Source organism: Diplotaxodon limnothrissa, linkage group LG5 (assembly GCF_057381915.1).
Source record: "Diplotaxodon limnothrissa isolate DT_005_m linkage group LG5, D_limnothrissa_male_GT1.1, whole genome shotgun sequence".
In the NCBI taxonomy this organism is placed as follows: Eukaryota; Metazoa; Chordata; class Actinopteri; order Cichliformes; family Cichlidae; genus Diplotaxodon; species Diplotaxodon limnothrissa.
In genome coordinates, this window is record NC_140600.1 from 22,574,566 (window position 1) to 22,587,979 (window position 13,414).

At 39.0% G+C, this 13,414-nt stretch overlaps 2 protein-coding genes across 3 annotated transcripts; both read left to right on the top strand.

Moving 5' to 3' along the window:
• Positions 1-1,717: 1,717 nt before the first annotated feature.
• On the top strand, positions 1,718-4,583 carry tusc2b (tumor suppressor 2, mitochondrial calcium regulator b). The gene is made up of 4 exons (XM_085354265.1): positions 1,718-1,861; positions 2,474-2,718; positions 3,596-3,716; positions 3,813-4,583. The coding sequence occupies exons 2-4, from the start codon at positions 2,570-2,572 to the stop codon at positions 3,876-3,878; spliced, it is 336 nt and encodes a 111-aa protein (XP_085210391.1). The 5' UTR covers positions 1,718-1,861; positions 2,474-2,569; the 3' UTR covers positions 3,879-4,583.
• Positions 4,584-8,987: 4,404 nt separating this feature from the next.
• Positions 8,988-12,220, top strand: hyal2b (hyaluronidase 2b). Of its 2 annotated transcripts, none has more exons than XM_085354266.1 (4): positions 8,988-9,212; positions 9,588-10,571; positions 11,027-11,116; positions 11,206-12,220. In XM_085354266.1, exons 2-4 carry the CDS (start codon positions 9,618-9,620, stop codon positions 11,593-11,595), a joined length of 1,434 nt encoding a protein of 477 aa, XP_085210392.1. In that variant the 5' UTR covers positions 8,988-9,212; positions 9,588-9,617; the 3' UTR covers positions 11,596-12,220. The 2 variants fall into 2 exon arrangements, with proteins under 2 accessions (XP_085210392.1, XP_085210393.1); XM_085354267.1 differs by having other exon boundaries at positions 8,988-9,202.
• Positions 12,221-13,414: the final 1,194 nt, after the last annotated feature.

The window sequence follows — 13,414 nt, forward strand, 5'->3', positions numbered from 1 at the left end:
TACAGCTATGAACTGGACTGACTCAAAACATATGAAATTGTTGTGGACTAATTGATCACACTTCTTTCTTTAAACATCATGCTGCTTGATTAGATTATTTAAAGTGACATATCTTAGTTTATCTGGTTTATCATCTTATACTCAGTTTTATTCATGTTGCGACGATGTTTTTTAAAATTGTGGCACTTTAATCAGCCTCTGAAAATGAGTTGGGTAAGCTGAAATGTGTGGATGTTCAGATGATCTAATAAAATGTGAAAAATGGCTGTTTAATATGAAACTTTTGATTATTTCTAACAGCGTGCCCGACTAGAAGGCCCATTGTGGGGGACCACAGTAGTTTCCACATGAATATTACACTCATATGTGATTGTAGAACATCTCATTCAAATGTAGGTATTAATATGCTGATATGTCAGCCTTGATTCTTCTAGAAGGGCTTTTGACAAAGTCTTTTGAATGTGGCTGAGATTAGGCGTCTACACAACAAACACACTCATGTGGGCCCACAGTGGGTAGGCGTGGGGCTGTGTGGACAGGGCAAACCCACCCCTCATTGCATGTGGGCCCAGTTGGGTGTGTTCACGCAGGGATAGCAGCAGTTTTATCCTTTGGAGACCCTAAAAAGTTTTCTGTGGACAGCCCACAATGTGCTTGCCTACAGAAAACTGCTTTGGGCCCCACATGGGCAAGTAGTTTTGTCTGTGTGAAGGTTTCTGTTGGCATCCCTTAGCAGCTTTGGATATCTGCAACCCACTGGTGATCAGATATGCCCTACTTCTCACCCTAAGTATCAAGACCCACAGTGAGCTGTTCACTGTAGGTCACCGTTGCTGCCTCTACTTCTAGCATCTTCATTATTACACTTGCCTCCCTCTCAGTCACATCCATAACATGCCATATCACAAAGCTCAAAACATCTGAAACTGCTTTCTTGAACATTACAACACTGGACCTTTGGCATGTGGTGTAACTGGATATTGAAATCATGGTTGAGCAGCTGACAAATCAGGAGCAACTGCGTGATGTTATCAACATGGTCCAAAATCTGAGGAATGTTTCTGGTGAATCAGTGCCATGAAAAATTAAGGCAGTTCTGAAGGCAAAAGGGAGTCCAGCCTGGTACTAATAAGGTGTAGTAAAGTGTCCAATAACTGTATATGTGGCAAGGGGTGGCTATACTATTGGCTCATGAGCACGGGTGTCAAACAGAAGACATGGGGGACCAGCAAAGACTCCAATCTGTCCCAAAGTTTGGCTTTGGAAAATGCAGAGAACATAAATTTTGGACTTTTAGTTTTATTTTGATAGGTTTTCCAGCTTTTCCTATTGATGAAGACCTCCATCTTGGTCATACTACACCAAAGTAATTCAGTTATAGATTTATGTAATTTGGCACATTTACTTCTTATAGTTTAATCCCAAAGAATCGTGCTGATCTTTTTTTTCCCATCTACTACAGCAGCATTTCTTTATTATGTAGAAAAAACAGAGAGGTGCTGTTGAATTAGCACTTCTTTTTTAATATTAAGCTATCTGAGGAATTAAATGTGTAGTTAAAATTCTATACACTTGAAAAAAGGGACAGTTTCACTAGTTTCGGCCCAACATGAGATCAAAACGGACAAGTCACTAGTACTATTATATTCCTGTCCATGTGATGGCGTTAGCTCACCACAGCGTCTCTGCACCAAGCTTCAGAGGGAAAGGACAGAAGAAGAACGTGGCCGTCAGATAGCATAAACAACTTAGCGTAGCTTTGTGTGATATGAGGTCTGTGCTTGTACAGAATTAGCGAGCCAGTAACATAAATTCATCAAAGAGAAATTCTTACCTACGAGCACACTGCTGCGCAATTTAGGTATGTGCTCCGCTAAGCTAAAGCGACGAGGAACAGCACGAACTGTTAAATCAGTCCATGCTAGCCCATGGCGACGTCAGTAAATGTTATTTTGTTTAGGAACATGTTGACCTGGCTAATGCTAGTATAAAAGCTAATGGTGATGTTAGCAGACGGTACATAAAGTGACATAAAAGCAGCTACGATTAGCGCAGCCGGGATAAGTTTCTCAGCACTGGTGACAAACTGATCTTGGTGTCGGGAAAGGCTTACTAGCTAACTGCTATGGCTTCAAAATGTTACCGAGTCTTCTACTAGACAGATAGAAGCAGATATTCATGTTGTTGTGTTTGATTTAAACTCCATATCTAACCATTTGTAATTCGTGACACAGAAGCGTGACTGCGTGCGTGATTTTTGGCTGCTGTGTTATTCTAGCACCGTCATGCTTCTGGCCTACAGCAGAAAATGATCATAACTGAACTCAGTCCGGACTTGTCTTGTTTAAAGAAAAGTCAGGTCTCGGCCTTTCTTAAAGTAGCATTTTGTAAAAATGACTAAATAAATCAATACGTGCCATTATGTTTTGCCTGAAAGCAGCTAAAGCTACCCTTTATTTGCCACTTTTCACAGGTGTCACACCCTGAAGGCACATTTCATCTTGTACAGTAACACTGTAGCACCACTGGCAGCCTCGGGACCCGAGAAAATAATGTGCTGCAGCTGAAGATGGGAGGTAGCGGCTCCAAATCCAAAGGATTTTGGCCTTTTTCTGGCTCAGGTAGTTCAGACGATCCAACCAAAGATGGAAATGAGCAGACACTGGCAAGAGTTCGAAGTTTCCCGGGTGCCACTCCTTTTGTCTTTACAAGAAGAAGGTAAATGTAATGTCGTCATACACCAAGACACTCATTTATGACATTGTTGTTGACTTGTGTCGTTTTTAATTAGCAGTCTGTGGGTTTTTGAGTAGACTGAGGTTCCAACTCAAAAGCAGTGCTCGAAAAGGATTGTTTCATGCATGTTGTCCAGCCTTATTTAAACTGGGCGATGTATGTGTGTGATGATTTTGCAAAGATTTTGAAAATATTTAACAGCAATGTGATACAGTGTGTTCTTTCGAAGGGGGGGAAATGTAAAGAATGGTTGAAAATGTTCTTTGTAAAAATGTTTTCGGTGAAAACAGAGTTACACATTCACCTTTGGCCAACACTATTGAGAGAGAAAAAGTCCTAAGATTTATGGTGTTTAACCAGTGAATCACACCAGATCAGCTGAGGTTGTTCTTCCTGCTAATGTGTCCACTATTTTGATTCTCCACAAACTGGACACAAGCAGACTTTAACAGACCTGTAGTGGTTTTAACTACCCTCTTACGCACCACTTTTACACTGATCTGGTTGTTTGCTTTTCATTTTGTTTTGTTTTTTTTCCCCCCTCACACTGTTAACCTTTTAAAACCAGCCGTTTAACCCACAGGAAGACACTGTTTTCATTTTAGCCAACATTTCTTTCTTTCTTTCTTTCTTTCTTCTTCTTTTTGCACATCACGCATGAATGGGAAGTGGCTTAAGGTGTATTCAGACACCTTAAGTTTGACATCTTAAAACCACACTTATGTGGATGTTCTTTGTGGTACACAAATTAGAGTATGTGGACCAGAAATATTTACACAATACGTGCGTAAGAAGCAAGCTAGCTTGTGTGTATTAAAAATAATTACTGTGCGCAAGTAATTTTGTGTCTTTGCTCCAGCTCAATGTTCTTTGATGAAGACGGTGACTTGGCCCATGAGTTCTACGAAGAGACGATTGTGACAAGAAACGGCCGTAAAAAAGCGAAGCTGAAGAAGATTCAGAAAAACCTCACACCTCAGGTGAGGAAATTAAGATTTTAAAGCAAGACTTTACACACTAATACCAGATCTCTGTAGCATATGTCCAAATCGTTTTATTTTCTCGTGTCCTCACAGGGAATTATAAAGCTGGACCATCCGTGCATCCATGTAGATTTCCCAGTTGTCATCTGTGAAGCCTGACAATGTCTGAGGAGCGTCTCGGACTAGCCACTGTGTCAACTCCGTCCTTCGGCTTCCACTGCAGATGGAAGCCCGAACCACCTTTCAAAATAACATGATCTCTTGATATATTTGATGCCCTTATGTGGACAGGCTGATGCATTGTGTGCTGAGCCTCTGCATGTGATCTGTTTTTGGCTTGTGTGCAGTTAAGACACAAAATAGGTCACCAGTAGGGATCTAGAATGGTGCCAAGCTGGGGAAAATCAGTTTACAGATCTTGGTTTGTGTGCATGTAAGTGTGACTGTGTGCAGATTTGGGATGACACATGACTGAGGCCTGAATATTTAGCAGTAGATTGTCTTCTGGTTTGATTCATAAAACTCAAAGAGCTGAAGGAGAATGTAATGTTCTTCCCTCCAAAGGGGTCTGAGCAAGAGTTGAAAAGTTGCCAGTGCACACTTACGTTTTTTGACATTATGACTCGCTTCATTATGCATGGAACAGGATCTACTTATGGGACAGCCCAATGAGTTGACAATCAGTGGCTCACAAACCCTTAATGTCACAATTTAATGTTGGAAGGACTGGCTTCAGTGACCTCAGAGCCACAAGATGTGCATCGCAGCAGTGAGTCTAATGACAGATCCTGTTGTTTTCTTTGCTGGTTTGACATACAATGTTTAACTTTTAATTTATTATAACTGTTTTTTAATTACAAAATAAAATGCTGAATTAAATCACATTCCTTTTCTGTATCCAAACTTTACAGATGAACATTTCAATGTACCGTAACTTCACATAATCACAGTTCATTATGAAATATTCCAGTAAAAATCAGTAAGAGCAGTGAAGACAAAAGAAGATTAACATGGACACTCGTGTTAATCTTTTGTGCTTTTTTTGGCCCTAGACAGTCGTCTGGGTTTCTATATTAACAGTGATGGATAGATAACTACAGTTTAATTACACAGAGGTCATGGTGGGAAATTAAGATCTTCTAGCAACGGGAGGGGGTTAAAGCCCCTGCCATATATGGTAACCACACCTGACATTTGTAATGTGGTTGGCTCTTGGAATTTAGACCTGCATGGGAATGGCATCAACTAATCTTGGAAACTATTCAGGTGCCTTCTGGGAATGTGGAGTCATGACTATAAAGCCATCAGTCTGGCCCTGGTGGACACTGCATTTTTCACAAGTTTTAATACAAGTAATCACATTAAATTATGTTATTAAAGGTTTTAAAATATTTCAAGTTTCGAGGATTGGATTGGAGTACTTTTAAGTTTTCAGTAGTTTGACTTGCCAAGGCTTTGCTATCCTGTTTGAATTTGACTTCAGTAAAAGAGTCAATTATTTAAAGAAAGATGAACTTTTATATAACTCTCAAAGCTCATAGAAACTATTTGCCAAATAATCCTTTATATAACAGGCAGTTGAATCTTTTTACAGAGTTTTTAAACACAGGAGTGAGCAGAAGGTGGATGTGTATTTCAAATGTCGCTCTTGACCTCCACCTACAACGAAGTTAGGCACTTGTAGAGGAAATTGCGATGGCAAACCAGCACTTGGAAGTAAAGCGTGTATAAGAGCATCTGCTAATGAGTTATGGATGAAGTTAAGACAGAAGTAAAGACTATCAATGCAGTCACCATGGGAAAGGGTTTTTTGACAAAGCTGTCTAATATTGCTCTTCTTAGAGGATAAAGAGTTTAGTGCCAAAATCCACTACACTTTATTGCTTTTATGAAGTGTCTCTGCTGCAGTCTTTGGGCTTTCCCCCTGCCCCCTCTGTGGGTACGTACTGTTTTCAGTCTGGGGAAGACATGCCATGTTATTACTTTTTTGTTGTTTATTTTCTCACAGCTGAACAAATATAAAAGGCCACAAGGTGAATTGCAGTCTCAGGATTAATGAAATTGACTCAGCAAACCACATATCCTCTGGTTTTGCTGACAGGTCACATGACATTTTAAGCCATGCAGTAATGTCAATATATTCTTTTGTCTTTTTAAAGGAGTATTTAAATTATTCCACCTTCTAATAGATATATCTGACAGCTTTTTCTTAAGGTGTAAGTAATAGCACAATTGGGTTATGAAGGTCAAGAATGAAAACGTGCTTTGTTGTTATAAGCATGTTGATGAGTTTTTCTATAAAAACTCTTTTCAAAGGAAAGAGTCGATAACTCAGATTGTGGAAAATAACTGGGTGGATTCTGATTAAGTGGAAAACGTGCACCTCAGTCTAGTTTACATTTCATTTGTTATTGCTGAAAACCAGACACAATAACAATCAGAGGTCACAAGCGGCAAAGTGTTACATGTTACTTGGAGTTTCTGGTGGACATTAAAAAATGCTCTTTTGGAATAATACATTTTGTGAAAAAGAAAAACACAGTTTCAACAATGTTCTTATCAAGATGTGTGGAAAGAGGCACCGAATGCAACGGGAAACAGTCTGACAAGGGCAAAAAATGAGGACAGGACTATTTTTATATTCTGCCGACTGATGAGCAACATGACACGAGGCACAAAAAAGACAGGTGGAAGTAATAAATGCTACGAGACAGGAAGACTTAAACATGATACAGACAGAGTGGAAGACAGAAGGAACAAGCCCAGTGATGAGAAGGAGAAACAATACCAGCAAAATAATAAGATCAAAACAGGGACCAGAAACTCTGTAAAGTGTAAAGTAAAAAAGTAAAACTCAAAAGCTTTAACAAAAAAAAAACAACTTTTACATTATTTTATACTTTTAAATACATCAACTTTAAATACAGCAAATATCCTATTAACCAAATGTATTTAAGACTAGCTGTGCTTTAGAACGATGCTAATGGGGTGCCTCTCTAATACATAAACAAACATATTATTTCAAAAATTACAGTTTTATCTTTAGTCTTCTGACTGATAAAGGAGAGGTAGAGTTTACTGGACACATATTAAATAAACAAATCAACAGAATAAACAGTTTAAGAAATTACCGTTTTAGCTGATTTTAAACAGAATTTATGCGTGTGTGTGTGTGTGTGTGTTAAACTAAAAAGGCTCTAATTTTCACTTCTACATATTGCAATGCTAAAAAATCTTAGAGCTCTAGACTAAATGTTTATTTGTATTCATAATGGATGGTGGGTGCTGTCACTTTGTTCCTGCTCAGGCTCCTCGAAAGCTGCTGTCTTTCTCTGAGCTCTCACCTTCATGCTCTAGCGTCTGGCCCTTCTCCACCTCCTCCCCTGATACTTATACATCTGACTCCCCTTCTACAATTTTGAGTACAATCCTTTCTGTCTCACTCAGCATTCTGCTTCCTGAAGTATGGGCGTAGGTTGAAAACGGGACTCCTGCTGTTTATAGTACTATTTCAGTACTAAGTTGATGTTAATCTCATATTTAAGATAGAAGAACATTTTTAGCAACACAAAGATAATATCTGCAAAGACATGAGTTAATCTCCTTTGTTGCTATAAAAAGTGGAAGCTGCAATGCCGGTCACTTTGAAGAAAGTCAGTGTTGTATGTTGGTCAAATCACTGCAAACAAAAAGCTCAGGCTGTCTTCTTGACAGCTCAGGAGGACACATATAGATTGCATACATTTTTTTTGAGAAAGAGGTCTCAGACTCCTGTTTCTCACAGAGGAGACTGAAAACTATGTTCAGATGCAGCCTAGCAGGAACCCACCACTTACAGTAATCTGATTTAATTAGCTGAAAGGGAGCAGCCTGTGTGTCTCCAAGTGTCACAGTAAGTATTAAATTACTGTGATATTACTTACCATGATCCTGACAACATATATTAGGATCCTCGCACTGGATTATGTATTGTTTTGCAAAACCCAATGTGTTTGTGTGAATGTGGCCTACCCATGTAAAATTTACACTTGATTCATGTAAGACCCAGCAGGCAAAAATCCTGTTTGAGAAGTAAAGTCACACCACTGAGTTTTAGTGATGAAAGTAGCTTCCTATATTAACTACCACGCTTTAAAATTAAGACCAGGTAAGAATATAAAGTGAGGGGTTTGTACTTGCGTGTGCAACTTAGTGGTTAAGAGGTGGGGTTTCCTTGACATTTAAATAGCAATGAACAACTGTTTTTGTATCCTCTGTTAGACAGATCTCTTAGGAGAACTTTCTAGACTCTTGGCACAGAGCACAAGGACTGAGCTGTATTTATTTTTAACAAGTGGACAGCTTGATTGATCCACTTTCATTTGGAGATTATAAAGTAAAAGAAAAGACTGCTGGTAAGACACATAATTACTACTCTTTTAAAAAAATGACAGTTTTAAAAAGAAATTGAAGGTATTCACAGCAGTGGCATAGCACTTTTTAGTGTTTAAAAAATGTTTAAAAAATATCTTGAGATGTATAACTGATGCTATCAATTTTATTTTAATGCAGGGGCACATGAGATGAGACATGAGAGTTTTTCTCGCTCTACACTGCCTAACAATTCAAATCAACCTCACTGTAAAAGTGACAAACTAAGCCTATAAACCTGAGAGGTCACCATTTCCAAAGTTTAGTGTGATCTGCAGGTCATTTAAGCTAGTTGATGAAAATGCATCAATCATCTATAGTGCATATCGATTTAAATACACTATATCATGGATACTAGACTTTTTTAAGCAAAAACTTACGTATAGTTAATATTTTTTAGTTTGCATTTATTAAGCTCTTGTTTAAACAAAAGGAAGCAAAATAACCTTTCCATTCCACTTCCGAGTGCTGCAGTTCATCCATTCAGGTTAGGGTGATAATCAGATCTAAATCAGGAGCAAAACACTAGATTTTAATCTAAGATTCGCTTTTATCAGTGAAACTTCCTTCAGGGCAGAACTCGAAGAACAGGCTAACTTGATATTAATTCACGAGGAGGGGGGTAGGTTTTACTGCTATGTACATTTACCCTCAAATTCAAGCCATATGAAGCTGTGATCATGGTGAAATATTTTTATTCTGTAAAGTAATGTGAAATGATGGGAACACTGTTGGGAAGATAAACGGGAAAACGCGGATAAAATACGTCTTTCAATAACTGAACACCCCCCTACTCAGGAAGTAAATGCAATGAACTGTTGTTGCTCAACTCACCACTCCTGCCATGGTCTGGGAGAATTGATTAATTAGTAGTCATCGATATGCATAGAAAAAAGTGAGGTTATTCCTCACATGGCAGGGCAGTGGAAAATAACTTACCCGACGATTACATGAATGGAATAAACTTAACTTCTCGGCTTCAGCGGAACAGGTTAGAATGGACACGAAGAAGACAGCCGTTAGCTAACTTAGCACGGTAGTCCGTTTCAATGAAACTTTGAGCTAACGGCGAGGTAACGTTCGGTAATGTATTTATATAAAGTATATATATGTGTGTATATATATATTTTAACATTACATGTTTACCAGTAGCCTATTTAGCTAGCTTCCCACAACTATTTTCAAAGTAAGTAAAAGTAGTTTTAATTTCCTTCCTGAAGAATAGAGGAAGTTTTTTTGTATGACTTTATTTGGTATTATTTGAAAATACAAATGAGTAATGAGGTAATAATGTAGTAATAGCTCACAGAAACCTTCGTGAGCAAAGCAAGCGAGCTTTGCTTGCGAACGATTTCCATATCTATATATCTAAATATATAGATAATAGATTATAAATAGATTTGAACTATTTCGTTTAGGTTTTGGCTGAATTTAACAAAACTGCTTTGTCTTTTACAGACAAAGAGGGGTGAAGGGTGAGCTGTAACCATGGAGGCTGCATTTCACCCTTTCTTCACCACAACTGGCCAGCTGCCCTGGTTGCTTCTGACTGTGTTTACATCGTGGACAGCCTTTTGTTCTGCAGAAATAAAGCAGACAAGAAGGCCATTATATACCCAGAAGCCAGTTCTTCTTGCCTGGAATGCCCCAACACAGGAGTGTGAACCACGACATAGAGTAACCTTATCTTTGAGCCAGTTTGACATTGTAGCGACCCCCAATGAGGGCTTTGTGGGGCAAAACCTTACAATCTTCTATAAGGAACGTCTTGGGTTGTATCCCTATTATAAGCATGATGGCAGTGCGGTGAATGGAGGCCTTCCACAGCTTGTCAGCCTCACTGAGCACTCAAAAAAGATGCCCGAAGGCCTTAAAAAATACATAAAAGTGCCAGGGGCAAAAGGTTTGGCTGTTATTGACTGGGAGGAGTGGCGTCCTATATGGGTCAGAAATTGGGATGCTAAACTTATCTATCGAAATAAATCCTATGCAATGATAGCCAAAAAGAACCCTACATGGACCTCAAAACAAGTGGAGAAAGTTGCAGAACAAGAATTTGAGCTATCGGCTCAAAGATTCATGCAGGAGACTTTGAAACTGGCCAAGAATATGAGGCCCAATCAGCTGTGGGGCTTCTACCTGTTTCCAGATTGTTACAACCATGACTACAACAAGAATGGTCTGCAAAACTACACAGGCCACTGTCCTTCAGTGGAGGTGGACCGCAATAATCATCTCAACTGGTTGTGGATGGAATGTACAGCACTTTTCCCGTCAGTATACATGGAACCTGTGCTACGCTCAACGAGCCAAGGGCGCCTTTTTGTCCGGAACAGGGTGAAGGAGGCAATGCGCCTGGCATCTGTTGGGGATGGATTAGCACGTCCTGTTTATGTTTACACCCGACCTACCTATATCAGTCAAACGACTCTCCTAACTGAGGTTAGTTGGCTAGAACAGCATTTTATACAAGATGATTACACTTTGATCAATACAAGTGTGATTTAATTTAGATCATCATTATTATTATTATATTTACATTATGCAACAACACACAAGCAAACAAAGCCAACATTAGCCTAAATTTGATGAACATAAATATACTTTTTAAAAAATAAAACTATACCATCTGTTTCTGACGGAGACACACCAATTTGTTGTCCTTCACCACAATCATCTTCAGGTTCTCAATTTTAATTCTTTGGTGGAGTTATTATAAAATTAAATCAGTATTTATAGTCACTTACACCTTCCATATACAGGTGTTAGGAAATCTCATTCAACTGGCAACTAGACATTAGTACTGGATATAAAATGTGTGTATATTTGACTGTCCTACTAAAACACAGGTTACTGTATGATTTCACTGAACAGCCCTGAACTGTTTTTGTTTTTAGACAGATTTGGTCTCCACAATTGGTGAGAGTGTTGCACTTGGAGCTGCAGGTGTAATCTTCTGGGGCGACACCTCTCATGCAAGCAGCAGTGTAAGAACAGTATTTTCTATGCTTCTTTGATGCTGAACTGCTTGGTGATTAGTGGCAAGTCAAGTTAACGTTTCTTTTTTGTCTTCCAGGCCAACTGCTCAACCCTAAATGATTATCTTAAGGGACCGCTGGGTCGGTACCTGCTCAATGTGTCCACAGCAGCAGAGCACTGCAGTCATGTGCTATGTAATTTCAGCGGCCGCTGTTTTCGCAGAATATTGGACAGCGATATATATCTGCATCTCAGCCCTTCAACACACAAGATAACTAGTCAGAGTGGCCAGCTCAAGGTTACAGGAATGCTCAGCCAAACTGAGAAGACTTTTTTCCACAAGCACTTCCAGTGCCAGTGCTACAGTGGGTACAGGGGTGATGACTGTACTTTGAAAGAAAAAGAGCCCAATAGAGCCTCCTCTGTATTAGGGACTTGGCCTCTTTGCCTTTTACTTCCGCTCGGACTCCTTACTCTTCTACATTGAGGAAACAGAGACTAACTATTTTCTGTTTCAGCGAGCCTAGAAGTGGACAGTTTAGACTTTTATGCATAAATATGGAAATTATATTGATGCATTGACAATACCAAGTAATCTGAGACCTCCCCAAGCTGTTTTTGTCCTGGCATGCAGACCGATGGAACATAAATATCTGTGGGTAGCAAGTTGCAGCAACAACTTGCTGTCAGTCTGCCCCAGGGCAGCTGTAGCTTGCATCCACCAGTGTGTGAACATGAGAGTGAATGAATAGTGGAATTGTAAAGCACTTTGGGTGCCTAGAAAAGCGCTATATAAATGCAATCCATCATTATAACAATGGGCTGAAATGAATGTCCTACCACCAAGATTACCTTGTAGAAAATCATGCCTAAAATCAGTCTTTTCTCAAAGTAATCACCAGATAAATGGATGTTGAGTAGCTTTACAGGACCTTAGTGTAAATGTTTTACTGTCTCCATAGTGAAGAGAAGCCAAAGATATCTATTTTTGAAAGCTTTTTTTATGATTGGTTTAACATCAGAACAACAACACATGGCTTAAAGTAGAAAAAGTGGATAAAAGGGAACAGACGCACACATATTTACAGGTTATTGGTGCCTCATGGCAAAACAGACACTACATTACAATAGTATTATATAGTATGAATATCAAGCTCTTAAGTGTCTTATTAATGAAATACAAGCCAGTCTTAAATCTCTTTTGTATTTTTTTGCTTAGAGAAACATCAAGGATGGACCTGCTTGTTTTCAGTTCAATATTGTGCCTTAACAGGGCTGAAACCAGCTCTCTTTTGCAGTTGCAGTCTTTATGTCCTTGCTTTATATTGATATAAACTCCATCATGGCTAACAATTTTATTATAACCGAACAGTGCAGAGCAAATACATACACGTTACAAGGTATCCATCAACTTAAATGGATATCACTGTGAAAACAGGTCATAAAACATTAGGAAATATATCAGACTGGCAATTTAAACACAACTTGACACTATAACTGACTGTAGTTTACACATTTGCCCAACAAGCCAAATAGCCCCCAGTTTGATCCTGGGAAGACAAAACGGATCGCTTTAGCGTTTCATCAGGAAGGGCATCCGGTATAAAAAATCTACCAAGTCAAACATGTGGAGCTAACGGCTGTGGCGACCCCTGAAAGCAGGGAGCAGCTAAAAGTTCAATATAACTGATTATAGCTGATTTCAGCTTGTGTCTGATGTACTGGAATAGGCTATATGTTCGCTCCATTCATAACCAAATGTATAGGATTGCTTTGAAATTGTTTGCAACTGTCTAACTGAATATTAGCCGACTGAAAAAAAATGTTGTGTCAAGGATCTTGCCGGTGATACTGTGTGAACAGCAATTACTGTAGGTACAAGTTCAGAATTGTTTGTTCCCAATATAGCTGAGCAGTTGCATGTTTTATACAGTAGGTACTAGTTTCAGTAGCTAAAATGAGTTATGAAAGAAGCCAGCAGGTGGTTTTTCACAAACACGGTAGTCTCAGAATTGCACAGCTGGTGTTGAATCGTGATGTTATATGTACTTATATTGCATAGGTCTTCAAGTTCTGCACTTTACTTTCATGCAGAGTTGGACTGGGTGTCATTACATGTCGTGAGGGACAAAACTGAGTGAATACTGTCAGTGCATGACAGTGCTATAGTGGCTTTTCGCGTGTAATGTGTCACATTGGAAATACTCTGTTTCACTGTGAATCTTGCTGAAAAGCAAAGGGTTGCCTCGATGGTTGTTATCTCTCTCCATCAGCTTTCATCTTATTTTTTTAAGAAGTATCCAAAA